A 13,446-nucleotide genomic window follows, 5' to 3' on the forward strand; every position below is an offset into this window, starting at 1 on the left:
TTCTGAATTTCCATCTCATATTCATTAATTGAATACCAGGTCCAAGTCCATTCATAGGCAAGAGTTAACACAAGGTAGAAAATGAGTAAATATTTAAGCTTTTCAACCTTTTTGGGATCAATCGCTGGTGGATGAAGTATTTTACTGATCATCATGTAATCAAAATTCCAGAGGCAATGATTGAGTAATCAAGAGATGAAAAGAACACTAAAGTAAGATAATAAAAGAATAAAATATTGTAATTACAATACGAATTAGAATTTAAGAGAGAAAATTGAAATATAAACAAAGAAAAATTCGCTTACATTTACAAGGTTGTTGTTCACAGAAAGAAAATGGTGGAAAATCCTATCTCTCTTTTTCCTTTTGTTTTCCGTGTTATTTTTTTTTTTTTTGATCAATCAAATTAACTTGGTAATTAAACACTGATTAACCTTTTTGAGAACCATAGGAGTTGATGACCATGATTGAGAAGATGAACAAGATTAAATAAGATGATGGAAGAAGAAGAAGAGAAAAAGATTCACCATTGAAATGTTGTTCTTTTCTGTGTTGTCACTTAAACCAGATTCTCATTCTGATTCTCATTTCTCTCTTTCTCTTGTCTCTTTCTTTCTCCTCCAGAACTGAAACTGGCTGAATGTGTGGTGGAAATGATGATGGTGATGATGATGAAGGTAGAAAAGCAAGATTGAGAACCAGTTTAATTAAGAAATCAGCAAACTGACCTTTACTTAATGTTAGTTACCCTGAGAGAGAGAGAGAGAGTATTGAAAACCATTTGAAGAAACTTCTTCCCATGAAATTAAAGAAATCCTTATATTATTAGCTAAAGATGATGATGATGATTATGATGATGACGAACACCCGATAGCATAAATTGTACTAATTCACTTGATTATGATTGTAAACGTGCCAAGGTGATCAAATGGTTAAGAGATTAACAATCAAAATAAGAGAGTAAATTTAACCAACTCTTATTAACAATCAAACAACAAACAAAATGGTAACACAATCAGTAACCCTAATCAAAGGTCAGGTCAATCAGGTTTCCATCCGGAAGCTTTTACATCCTTCTAATTGCCAAGATTAAAATCAATTAAATCAAATAGTAATTACAACTAACTAAAAATAACAACAATTGTTTACCTTTTTTTTGAGATTGAGAAAAATATCTTTTTCCTATCAGCTGGATTTTAGATCCAAGTCTTTGTATCGATATCGAAAAGTTAATCAACAATTAACTTTGTTTTCTAATGGAAACAGTTTGTTTAATTGTCTTTACAATTATTCTAAATACTGATTAACTTAATACTTTCAAGTTTAATTTGGAAAACAATTAGTTGATTGTTACTGTTTTCAATTGATTTTATCCATAAAAGTTAAACAATCGGATTACAAGAAAAGTGAACGTAAAACTTATTGGGTAACAATTAGAAGTTACAATTAACTGTGTGTTTGTATTTTACTATTACAGTAATTAATATATATTAATTACGACAATTAAGAAATTGCGTAAATTGTTGGAGAGACAGAAACTTGTACAGATTCTATTAGTTAATCAAGGTTATCAATGATTATCATGTTTACTTTTAAACACATTGGACCTTCAAAGTTACCTGATCATGATTAACCGGTTGGATCGTTAATTGTGATGGATTAAATTGTGATGATAAGTGTAATTGAAAGGCAAGTTTACAATTAACAACAGTTTTCATTTCTAATTGAAAAGAAAATTAAATTAGGGTAACAAGTACAATTGGAAATAAATTGTTACCATTACTTTAGATTTAGAAGAAAAAAAAAATTTTTTTCCAAATTTAAAGTTAATTGTTATTCATTCTGATTTAGGATTTGAGTTGTTTGTTTGTTTGTTAATTTAATTGAGCAAAATATTCAGTCAATTGATTTATACAAATTTGATTTGTATTGATGTGTATTGGTAACAGAAAATTGATTATTATTACCATTAAATTGGCTCGATTTTGTGTACGATGTTAATCTAATCATGGTTTCTACCATTTGTCATCTGAATTTACGTTCACAATTAACAGTAGATTGAGGGAAAAGGGTAACAATTAGTACACAATTAGAGAGATATATCAGAGGTAACATGATTACAGAGTTTTTTTGTTGGTGTGTTTAAATAGTGAGACTGATTGATTGTTGTCTTTCAACACTTTCCATTATAATAATCAAGTGAAAGACTAATCAACCTTGACATGATCAGAAATACAATTTAAATTTGTGTGTGTGTTTACAATTAGTGTTACTTTTTTCAGGTTGAATTAAAAAAGTAAAAGAAAAAGGTAAAAAAAGAAACGTAAACGAAGGAGTTGATAATGAAATTAAAGGGAGAGAGAGAGAGAGAGAGAGATAAAGTTTAAGCAAAGGAAAAGTAAAGGAGGGAGATGAGGAAAAAGAATTGAAAATAATATAACATGATTAAGAAAATCGAATTGCAATCACCGATTGGAATTGTGAATAGAATCAGTAGCAGCTTAGAGTTTGCTTTTCCTTTCTCTGGATAATCCATGAGATAAAATGAACAAGAAGACAAGGTTGACAAAAATTTTACAAAAAAAGAAAATAAAAAAGAGATGATTAACTCGTAAGCGAGAAAATTAACAATTAATTATCATAATTCCAACTCTTTCTTTTTCCTCTTTTTTTTCCTCATTTAATCATCTAGGAAGGAGGTTTAAGGAATGATTCTTGTTTGTTAACAGTTAACATTGCTGCTTCATTTGGTTGATTGTTTCTCATTGATTGTTGGACATTTGATTCCTCGTGTAAATCTAGATTTGGATTATCGTGTCCAGTTGATTGTTGCATTGGTTGATTGTTATTATCCATTGTCGGGTCTGAACCAATTTCTGAGCCAGAAAGTGAATTCCTTCTTGATTCAGCCATAGTTTGTCGGTAAATTGGTAAACTGGCTAATCTTTTTTCCGCTGATCGGATCATTAAAGTAAATCCTAAGGCAAGAACCATAAGTATTGGTTCCAGAGAGATAGAAACAAATTTAAGCTTCCTGACATCCTCATCGTTTGATTTAAATGCTCCGGTTACCTCGAACACAAAGCCAATTGCAAATAGACAAAGGAAACCAAAAATGGTGGAAATGTTTTCCTTAAGGATACCCCATAGTCCAATAAGAGTAGCAGCACCAATGTAAAGACCAGTGAAGAGAAAGAAATGATTATGTGTTTTGTATTTCTGATTTTCTCGGGTAACATCATTATCCTCATCGATTTTAGATTTAAAGAAAGCCATTGAATGGACAGTCCAAGCGACAAGGCTTACGAAATAAGCCAAAAATAGGAAACAAAGGATAATCTTTACAATGGCATAACCACGAGTAGCATTGGCAGCTCGAGGAAGTAAAATGAAACGATCACTTTTCTTCATAATGAGTAGATAGAAATGTCAATAGAAAAAAAATCACAGAGAGAAAAATACGAAAAAAAAAGTCCCACAGTTGAAACAAGAGAAAACTGTGAGCAAATGAAATGGGTGAAAGTCCAACTTTCGTAGTTTAAAATTTCGACTAATTAATCACCGATATTGTTGGATATATTATCTCATGCGAGGAAACTGAGACACAAAACACTTTGTAAACAATAAGAGTGAGAGAGAAACAAAAATTAAAAGAAAATAGGTAAACTTTTGTAATCCGTTGGTGATTAGTCAAGTTGATTTTCGGGGCAAACACTGGGAGAGAAGATTAAAGTTGTCATCAAAGAATAAAAAAAAACAGTGGATAAGGAAAAAAGGGTTTTTTTTCGGTATCGGTTTTTGGTAATGATTCTAATGATGATCAAAGAGTGTGAGAAGGGAAATCGATAGAGAGAGAGAGAGAGAGAAAAAAGATTGAGAGATAAAGAAACAAGATGAGGAATGGAAAAAAAAGATGGAGGGAGGAAAATAATTGCAAATTGAACGAGAGAGTGGACACACAAACTGAAGAGAGAAGAGGGGGAAAAACGATAGAAAAACTAATGATGAAGGAGAAAATTAATTATAATTGTGAGGTTGATGTCGATGGATGAAAAGAAAGAGGAAAATTTCAGTTGGGCTTCAAGCGATGTAACAACATGTTGATTCGTTAGGAAATCAAGCTACAATTTTCCTCCTTAATTTCTCTCTCTCTTTCTCTCTCTCTCACCTTATCTTCTTCTCTGTTACCTGTACACATAATATATATATAAACATTCACATGATGAAGGTTAACCAGTTTCAAGAATTTAACTTTACATTTAATATCAACAAGTTGAAGATAAAAATATTTACTTTTCGTTGAAAAGAATAGAATTAAATTGAAATTCTTTTCGCGCCTCCGGTAGATGGAGCCACTTGAATTCTTTAGAAAAAAAAATTCGGCTTATCAATCGTGTAGCTAAAAGATTTCAGCTGATTTCGGATTCTTTTTTTATTATTTAATTTTGATTCTATTTTGATTTCTATTATATAAAACTGAAAATTGTGTTTTTCAATTAATCGTTTAGTTTATTGTTTGTTTGTCTGTTTTTTTTGTGCTGTTTTATCTGATGGTTAGGGAATTAAAAATGGTGATTAAAAACGGTTACTTATTGTCAACCATTTTCTTTAGTTTATTTATTTACTGTGAAGCTTTAAATTTGCCTGTGCCTCGATCTGACCCTTTTCTCACATCAATAACCACTAATCAGGAAGATTTGGACCCGGTGTTTGGTGAATCTGAAAGGTTAATCTTAACACTTGATACTGGTATTTGTTTACTTGGTGAAAATGATTATCAATTTGAAGATGTATGGCATTGTAACCTTAATTCAGTAACTTCCGAACCACCGGTGTCACAAGTAACTCATTCCCATTCCTATGGTTCACCTTCATCGCTCCCCTCAACCTCATCAACAATATCCTCATCCTCATCATCAACCTCAACCTCATCATCATCATCATCATCATCATCGTCACCTAATGGAGTTAAAACTGATTTAGATACTCCAAACTTAACCACCAACTTGCGATCATCATTATCAACCACAATACCAACAACAAGTACTACCCTCACTATTGCTGGTGGCAATCAAAGTTTAACCGGACCAGTAACTGGAAACCCTAACGATAGCATCCTTAGTAATCATGTTTATCTAAATTGTAACAATTCAATCAATTCTGGTAATCTAACTCACCTCATTGATGATGCTAATATTGCTAGTTGTGGATCTGCCTCTGTCTCCTCGGCAATTGATACTGCATCTTCAATCATTGAGAATGATTTCTCACCTTATTGTCATGATCATGAAACAATTGACTTCTATTCAACGGGTAACATTTCAATTGGAAATTTAACTGAACAAGAAGAGGCTTCAGCATTTTTTGATCTTCCTGCATCTTCAGGTAGGATATTAAGCGAGTGAATCAAACCAAACCATGTAAATGATAATCGACAAAGAAAAACTAAAAAGGAGAAAAACAATTCAACAAATCTATCCCCTTGTTAGAGTAACATCTCAATCTACCACATATCGACACCCGCACCAATCATGATTTATATTAACTTTAAAGCTTATTTAATTGTCACTGATATAATTTATCTCTCATGTCCATCAAGATAATGATTATCACCATCACCTCATACTGAGGTGACCAACATATAGAAATAGATAGCTTTTTATTTACACGCGCTTGACTCTATTGACCTTTGGCTATCTTTTCCTAGGTTCACAGTTTAACCTAAAGGGAGGTCAAAGTGAGACCCTGACTACAAGTTAACAATCCCTTATAACCCAAAATTAAACCCATGATACGAATGATGATGATGTAGGATGATAACATGATTACATCATCCTACATTATCTTCCTACTCCATAAGATCCTCTGTAAAAATATAATCATAATTATGGTTTTTTCTTTTTGCAATCTCACCGACGTTTCATCAATAGTTCATCACCATTGCATTTATTTAAACATTTTATCGTCAAATTGTCTATAATATCGTTCTCTTTTTCTCTCTCTCTCTCTCTTCATCTCTTTTTTCCGTAGGTTTGAATGATTCAAATTGGGCTGCAGAAAATGTTCACCACAATCACACTTATACAACACCGATTTCATCACCATCATCCCAAATCGACCAACATTTACAAGCATCAAACTATCTTTACGACCATGACCCTTCACCTCAATACCAACATGTCAGCTTAAGGCAACAATTTGCCATGAATGGTGGCAGATCATCATCTCGAGGTTCCAAGGGAGATGTAAGCCGATCAAGCGGTTTCAGTGATGACACATCAGACGATGATCACTCGGTAACCCGAGATGAGAAACGAGCGAAAGCTTTAAACATCCCAATCCCTGCTGAAGAGATAATCAATCTACCGATAGATGAATTCAATGAGCATCTAGCTAAATATGATCTGAATGAAACACAAATAGCACTTATTCGAGATATTCGTAGGCGAGGTAAAAATAAAGTCGCAGCTCAAAATTGTCGTAGACGTAAAATGGATCAAATAATAGATTTACAAAGTGAAGTGGGTCGATTATATTCACAGAAAAAAACTTACGAAGCTCAACAAGAACACCTGTTAGCCTTGAGGCATTTAGCTCAAGAAAAATATACAAAACTTTATAACTTTATTCTTTCCTCCTCTGGAAGTTCATCTACATTATCTAATATTCAAACAATGTAAACACACCTTATGTAACACCTTTTGTCATCTACTTTCAATCAATGTTAAATAAATATTTAAATAAATTCAATATTAACTATAAGAAATTGATCATCACAACTAATCATCATCATTAACATTATCGTCACCGAGAAAAACATTTAATCACAATAATCCTAATTCATTTTCTATTATCATGATTGTCGTCAACAAACAGAATCCAAAAATTTTCCCATTATCATGATCCTCATCATCTTCATCATTATTTACTCTCTCTCTCTCTCTCTCTCTCTCTCTCTCTCTCTCTTCTTTCTTTCTTTCTTTCTTTCTTTCTTTCTTCTTTCTTGTCAAATCATAAACTAGTAACTTAATTATAATTATCATAATGTACTCAAAATGACAATGATAAACTCAATGGTTAAAAATTACTTTGTACTTAATCATTATCTTGATTGTTTATCATATTTCCCTATTGCAATTGTCAAATGACAATTAAATCTTAGAATGAAAATATTGCCAATAATTATAATAATAGAAAACAATTAACAATCTAATCCTTGGTAAAGAGAGTAACATCTAAATCTACCACACATCGACACCCGCACCAATCATGATTTATATTGATTTGTAAAGCATTTATTTAATTGTCACTCATTACGAATATAAATAGACTTGAATTATTATTATTATCATGATAATTTATATCCAATGTCCATCATGATAATTATCATTATCACCATCACCTTATTCTGAGGTCACTTAAAAATCCAATAACAAAGGTAAACTAAACACACGCGCTTGACCTTTCAATGTCCATCCCTGGCTCAATCCCTATGGAAGGTCAAAGTGAGACACTGACCACAAGTTGACAGCTCACTTATAACCCAAAAATCCCTCATGATGATGATAAGATGATGTAGGATGATATAATCATATTATCATCCTACATTATCTTCCTACTCACACTAAGATCCTCTGTAATAATAATAATATGATTATAATTGTAATGATTGTTTTTTTTGCAATCTCACCAACATTTCACCAATAGTTAATCACCATCACCATGAAAACTTATCAATATGATTAAAAAGTTTGATAGAAAACAATTAATCTTAATCAAGGATTTTTTGTTTTGTTTAAATATCAATGAAATTGAATAAAATTCAACCAATAAGATTGAAACTTTTCATCCCCAAACAATTAAAGTAACAAACCATCAACCTGAATTATTATTTGGGTAATTGTTTTATCTAATTAATTAACAATCAATCAATTAAATAGTAATAATAAACAATTACCTGTTTCCTTAATCCTTTTTTTTCTGGTCATTCATGTGATTTGTTTATACACTTTCTTGTTTGACAGTTTGTGGTTAGAGTTAATCAAAGTTAATCAGTTGGCTAATTTACCTTTAAATATATAAATTGTTAACCATTTAGTTAAGGATTCATGTTCATTTCCATATTATCATGTTAATCAGTTTTTATTTTCAATTGAAAATCTTTCAACACCTTAACAGTTTGAGATTGAGGCAAACAAATCATACAACTACACAATTAGTTAACCAAATTATATTACTACATTTAATTAACAGATTACTGACCTTTACTTAACCATTTAACTATTTAAAACTTATACCAATGGTGATGTAATTGTGATCATTGATTTGATTGTTGTTGTTGATTGTCATAATCATAATCACCATCATCATCATCATCATTATAATTTTCATCTGAATAATTTAACAGTATTTATGACAATTTATAAATTCATACACTTCTAATATTATCACAAAGGTGTAATAATCAAATAATAATATCATCAAGATGAGCAACAATTTAAACTAAATTAAAATGCAATTGGAAAGGGGGAAAGAAAAGTTTCTCATTTTGTTTTCGTTTTTAATTTGATTCAATTAATAATTCACTTTGATTGTTGCTCGGTGTATATAAATGGATATAGATGATTAGATTATGATGATTACAGCCGGAAGTAATCAATCGATTCCAATAGTAATTTATTTAATTGTTAAAATGGACAACAATCAGTGTTTTGATTATGTACTTGATTAGTTTTCCCTCTATACTACTTAAATTAAATTGTTTGCCTGATCACGTTCACATTGATTACAACTATTAAATTGTATTGGAAACTTTTACTCTCTCTCTCTCCATTCAATCAATGTGAATATTTCAATTTCAGGCCTTTTTCACCAACAATCAACTAAATAGTATTGAAACAAATTAACTATTTTACTACTATTTAAATTTACTACAAACAGAATCAAAAGTTTCGCGAAAATTGTTTGTAAATTTGCCAATTGATTGATAAAACTTTTTGCATTTACTTTCATCATTATTGATTACAAATTCATTGATTCATTTAATAAGAAAGTTTCATTTTCTTCAAGTTATATTAGTTATATTCAAGTCTTAATTAACGCTTAATTAATGGTTGACAGTTTAATTGTTTACTTTTGAGGAGCGTTCAGTTAATTTGATTTGTCCACTTCCGTTCAATCAACTGGAAAAAAAACAATTAACTAAATTTAAAATGATTAAGACAAACAATTGTATCCAAAATAAAGCCAATATTGAATTAACCATTTACAATATAATACATGTATATGTTTAATTGTTGTTCTTGTTGATAAATAATAACTTTAAGAATATGAATTAATTAATGTCTAAATGTTGTAGTTGTGATTGATCAGTTTTTAATCACTCACAATCAGTTGAACAACAACAATCAACCCTACTCATCAACCTTTGACCTGCAAAATTAATGGATGAATGAAAAACAAACCCTTTCAATTGTCATAATTGTTTTGTTTTGTTTTTTCATTGATTGATTGGTTTCTTTACATTGGTTTGAATTTTGTTTCAAATCACAATTAAAAGTAAAAAATTATCAATAATACTAATCCAGTTTAAATTGTTAATCTCTGTGTAGTAAAGCAAAAGATGAAGCAAAAAAAAAATTCACAATGTTAAGTAATTAAAGTTTAATTGTCGATAATAATAGTTAGAGAAATGAAAATGTTCAATGTTACAATTATTACAACAGCTCAGAGTCAATGAATTAACCGTTACTTTGATTACTAATTGTTGAGGTGGTCGTAGTAGTTGATGTTGTTGGTGGTGGTGTTGTTGTTAATTGTAATCATGTTGTTGATTACTACATCTCAAAGTTACTTCATTTCTATTACTATTTACTACCTTCAATTATATTTGGTGTATCCTTTTAATATAATATTAATTTTCACCACAATTAGGATCGTGCAGTGAATTAAATCACATTGTTTAAACCAATGCATCGTTTTCAACTCCCTCCACCTCCTCTTACAGGTAGTTACCTTTTACCACCATCGAAACCAGCCCACTCTCTCTCTCTCACTCCATCTCTTACAATAATGGGAGTGGGATGAATACTTTCCACCTCTCTCTCTCTCCCTCTCCCTCTCGTTGTATTTTGCTTCCTCTTTCTCACCTTCTACGTGATCATTGATCAATCCATCGTATTTTTTACCACCCCCAATTTCCTTCAATCAATATACAATTTTGTTAGTAATCTATATCTTCCTCTCTCTCTTTCTTACCCTCTCCCTCTCTTCATCATCCTCATCTTCCCAACTTTGTCTACCTGTTAACTACCTGCGGTGATTTTCACCATCATGAATTGATGATAACATTTTTTTTCACTTGATCAGTGATCAGGCTAAAGTAACATTATCGTAATCAACCACCACCACCACCACTGCCTAATACAAACTTCCTCCTCCTCCTCTCTCTCTCTCTCTCTTTTAATTCTTCTTTATGTTGACCCTACTCAGACGATCATCACCATCACCATAATCTCCATCATCGTTATCACCACTGTCTCTCTCTCTCTCTCTCATTCTTTTGTCATCGTCATCATTTCCATCCCTTGTTACTTATCCTAAATCTCACAAGTGACATTTTCATCTCGGTCCAGTTCAGTTTACTTGTTCCTCCTTCGAACCCTAAGTGACCTATCATTTACCATCTCTATCCCACTCTACCTCCTCCTCTACCACAGTCCAACAATGAATACTGTCTCACCGTTCCTATATCCACAATTATCACCAAAAACAAGTGAAAACTAAATTAAACCATCATAACTGGATTAACTTATTATTAAATCGATTCAACAACAAAATCTTTTATTATTGAAAATCAAAAAGTTTCCAAAAAGTTTTCTTCTCGTTCTTACCATCATAGTGATCAATTTTCTTAATTATCTAAGTGAAAAACTCGAATCTAAATTTGTTCCACTAATCAATTAACCTATCAACTAATAACGAATCAACTTAAATTTAAAACTAATTCTTCTTAATTGTTTAAATCTTAATCTACATCAAAATGCATCAAACTGTTTCTCCATATTTAACTCATAACTTTCAAGGATATTCATACTTAGATAGACGGACGGTAAGTCGTTAATTGTTGTTAATTAATTTAGTAATAGATACTAATGGTAATATAATTTCAACTGTTCCTTATTGAGCTTAATTTGTTCCTCCTATAAAATTATGAATTACGTATTTGTAACTAATTGTGTTCTAATTGTTTTAATTGTTTTTTTTCTTCTGTTGTTTCTCATTGAAATCGAAACGAAATCAAATCAAAAAATCTAGGATAACGGTGATTACCAATTCGAAGATGTCTGGAATTGTAACCTTAATTCAGTGGCCTTATTACCGCCGGTGACACAAGTAACTCACTCTCATTCCTCAGGTTCACCTTCATCATCAATCCCCTCGAGCTCATCACCATTTGAAACAACCTTTATATCAACTCCAACCTCTACTTTATCAAACTACTCTACTGATCCTGGTCAACCATTTTCATCATATTATGTCAACTCTACAGGTACCACACCTTCAACAAATATAACCACCTCAACATCACCAATCAACCAAAGTTCAACACTTTGTGACGATTATGGTATTACAACAATAGTCCCTTTAACCGCAGTACCAAGTATCACATTATCTTCATCAACAACATCCTCCTCATCATCTCCTGATGGAGGTAAAACTGATAAGGATGCTACAAACACCAATATAAGATCATCATCATCATCATCATCAACAGTGACAACAATACCAACAAATACCCTGACCGTTGTTGTTGATAATCACAATTCAACAGGAACAGTAAAAGTAACTGGAAACTTTTACGATAACATCCTCAGTAATCATGTTTACCCTGTTAATTGTAACAATGAAATTACCTCTGGTAACTTAACCCACCTTGCTGATGATGCTAATATTGTTAATTGTGGATCGAGTTCTGTTTCCTCAGCAGTTGCAACTGCATCTTCAATCATTGAGAATGGTTTCTCACCTTATTGCCACAATCATGAAACAATTAACTTCTATCCAACGGATAACATTTCAATTGAAAATTTAAATGAACAAGAACAAGCTTCAGCATTTTTTGATCATCCAACATCTTCAGGTAAGATATCCAATGATTAACTGATTGTTTATCATTTCTAATTCCATTTGTAAATCATAATCTCAACAATCGTACTCGACTCAATCTACCACATATCGACACCCGCACCAATCATGATTTATATTAACTTTTAAAGCTTATTTAATTGTCACTGATATAATTTATCTCTCATGTCCATCAAGATAATGATTATCACCATCACCTCATACTGAGGTGACCAACAGATATTACAAGTAGATAGCTTTTTATATACACACACGCTTGACTCTCTTGACCTTTGGCTATCTTTTCCTAAGTCTAATCAGTCCAATCTAAGGGAGGTCAAAGTGAGACACTGACCACTAGTTAGCATTCCCGTATGAACCTAAACAACTACCTTGTAACATGATGATCATTATAATCACTTAGATCCTCTGAAATCATATGATTATTTTTTTGCAATCTCACCAACATTTCACCAATAGTTAAACATCATCATGATTAAAATTTATCAATACGATTACTATCATAATAATATCGTTATTTTTCATACTTTTCTTCCTGTTAAGGTCTGAATGGTTCAATTTGGCCTGGTGAAAATGTTCACCACAATCACACTTATACTACACCGATTTCATCGCCCTCATCTCAGGTCGATCAGCATCAACAACCATCAAATTACCTTTACCATCACCAACATCAAGCTAATCCAGCGCACCTTCAACCTCAATACCAACAGCAACATATAAGCTTAAGACAACAATTCGCCATGAATGGTGGCAGATCATCATCTCGAGGTTCCAAGGGAGATGTAAGCCGATCAAGCGGTTTCAGCGATACATCAGATGATGATCGCTCGATAACCCGAGATGAGAAACGAGCGAAAGCTTTAAACATCCCAATCCCTGCTGAAGAGATATCAATCTACCGATAGATGAATTCAACGAACGCCTAGCGAAATATGATCTTAACGAAGCTCAACTTTCACTTATTCGAGATATTCGTCGGCGAGGTAAAAATAAAGTCGCAGCTCAAAATTGTCGTAGACGTAAAATGGATCAAATAATAGATTTACAAAGTGAAGTGGGTCGATTATATTCACAGAAAAAAACTTATGAAGTTCAACGAGAACAACTTTTAGCCTTAAGGCATTTAGCTCAAGAAAAATACACAAAACTTTACAATTTCATTGTTTCCACCTCTGGGTGTCCATCTACTCTAGCAAACTACACCAACATTGAGAACAATTATTCAACACCCTTGTCATCAACTTCCAATTAATTATACATGTTAATTAAATCTTTATTTCAACACATTCGCCACGC

The 13,446-nt window shown here is 31.8% G+C and overlaps 3 protein-coding genes across 3 annotated transcripts; 2 read left to right on the forward strand and 1 right to left on the reverse strand.

The window, feature by feature from the left end:
• Positions 1-378: 378 nt before the first annotated feature.
• On the reverse strand, positions 379-4,186 carry LOC128393364 (uncharacterized). Its single transcript, XM_053353535.1, has 2 exons — positions 4,169-4,186; positions 379-3,810 (listed from the first exon to the last, which is right to left on the reverse strand). The coding sequence occupies exon 2, from the start codon at positions 3,409-3,411 to the stop codon at positions 2,689-2,691; it is 723 nt and encodes a 240-aa protein (XP_053209510.1). The 5' UTR covers positions 3,412-3,810; positions 4,169-4,186; the 3' UTR covers positions 379-2,688.
• A 238-nt stretch (positions 4,187-4,424) lies between these two features.
• On the forward strand, positions 4,425-6,766 carry LOC128393361 (endoplasmic reticulum membrane sensor NFE2L1-like). Its single transcript, XM_053353532.1, has 2 exons — positions 4,425-5,385; positions 6,031-6,766. Exons 1-2 carry the CDS (start codon positions 4,551-4,553, stop codon positions 6,678-6,680), a joined length of 1,485 nt encoding a protein of 494 aa, XP_053209507.1. The 5' UTR covers positions 4,425-4,550; the 3' UTR covers positions 6,681-6,766.
• Positions 6,767-10,339: 3,573 nt separating this feature from the next.
• LOC128393860 (endoplasmic reticulum membrane sensor NFE2L1-like) lies at positions 10,340-13,439 on the forward strand. Its single transcript, XM_053354097.1, is given in 4 exon segments — positions 10,340-11,110; positions 11,317-12,142; positions 12,691-13,035; positions 13,038-13,439. Coding segments are annotated over 4 exon segments (1,605 nt in total). The 5' UTR covers positions 10,340-11,041; the 3' UTR covers positions 13,403-13,439.
• The last annotated feature ends 7 nt before the right edge of the window (positions 13,440-13,446 follow it).

This window comes from Panonychus citri, unplaced genomic scaffold (genome assembly GCF_014898815.1).
Source record: "Panonychus citri isolate SS breed McGregor unplaced genomic scaffold, ASM1489881v1 Contig00138, whole genome shotgun sequence".
Classification (NCBI taxonomy): Eukaryota; Metazoa; Arthropoda; class Arachnida; order Trombidiformes; family Tetranychidae; genus Panonychus; species Panonychus citri.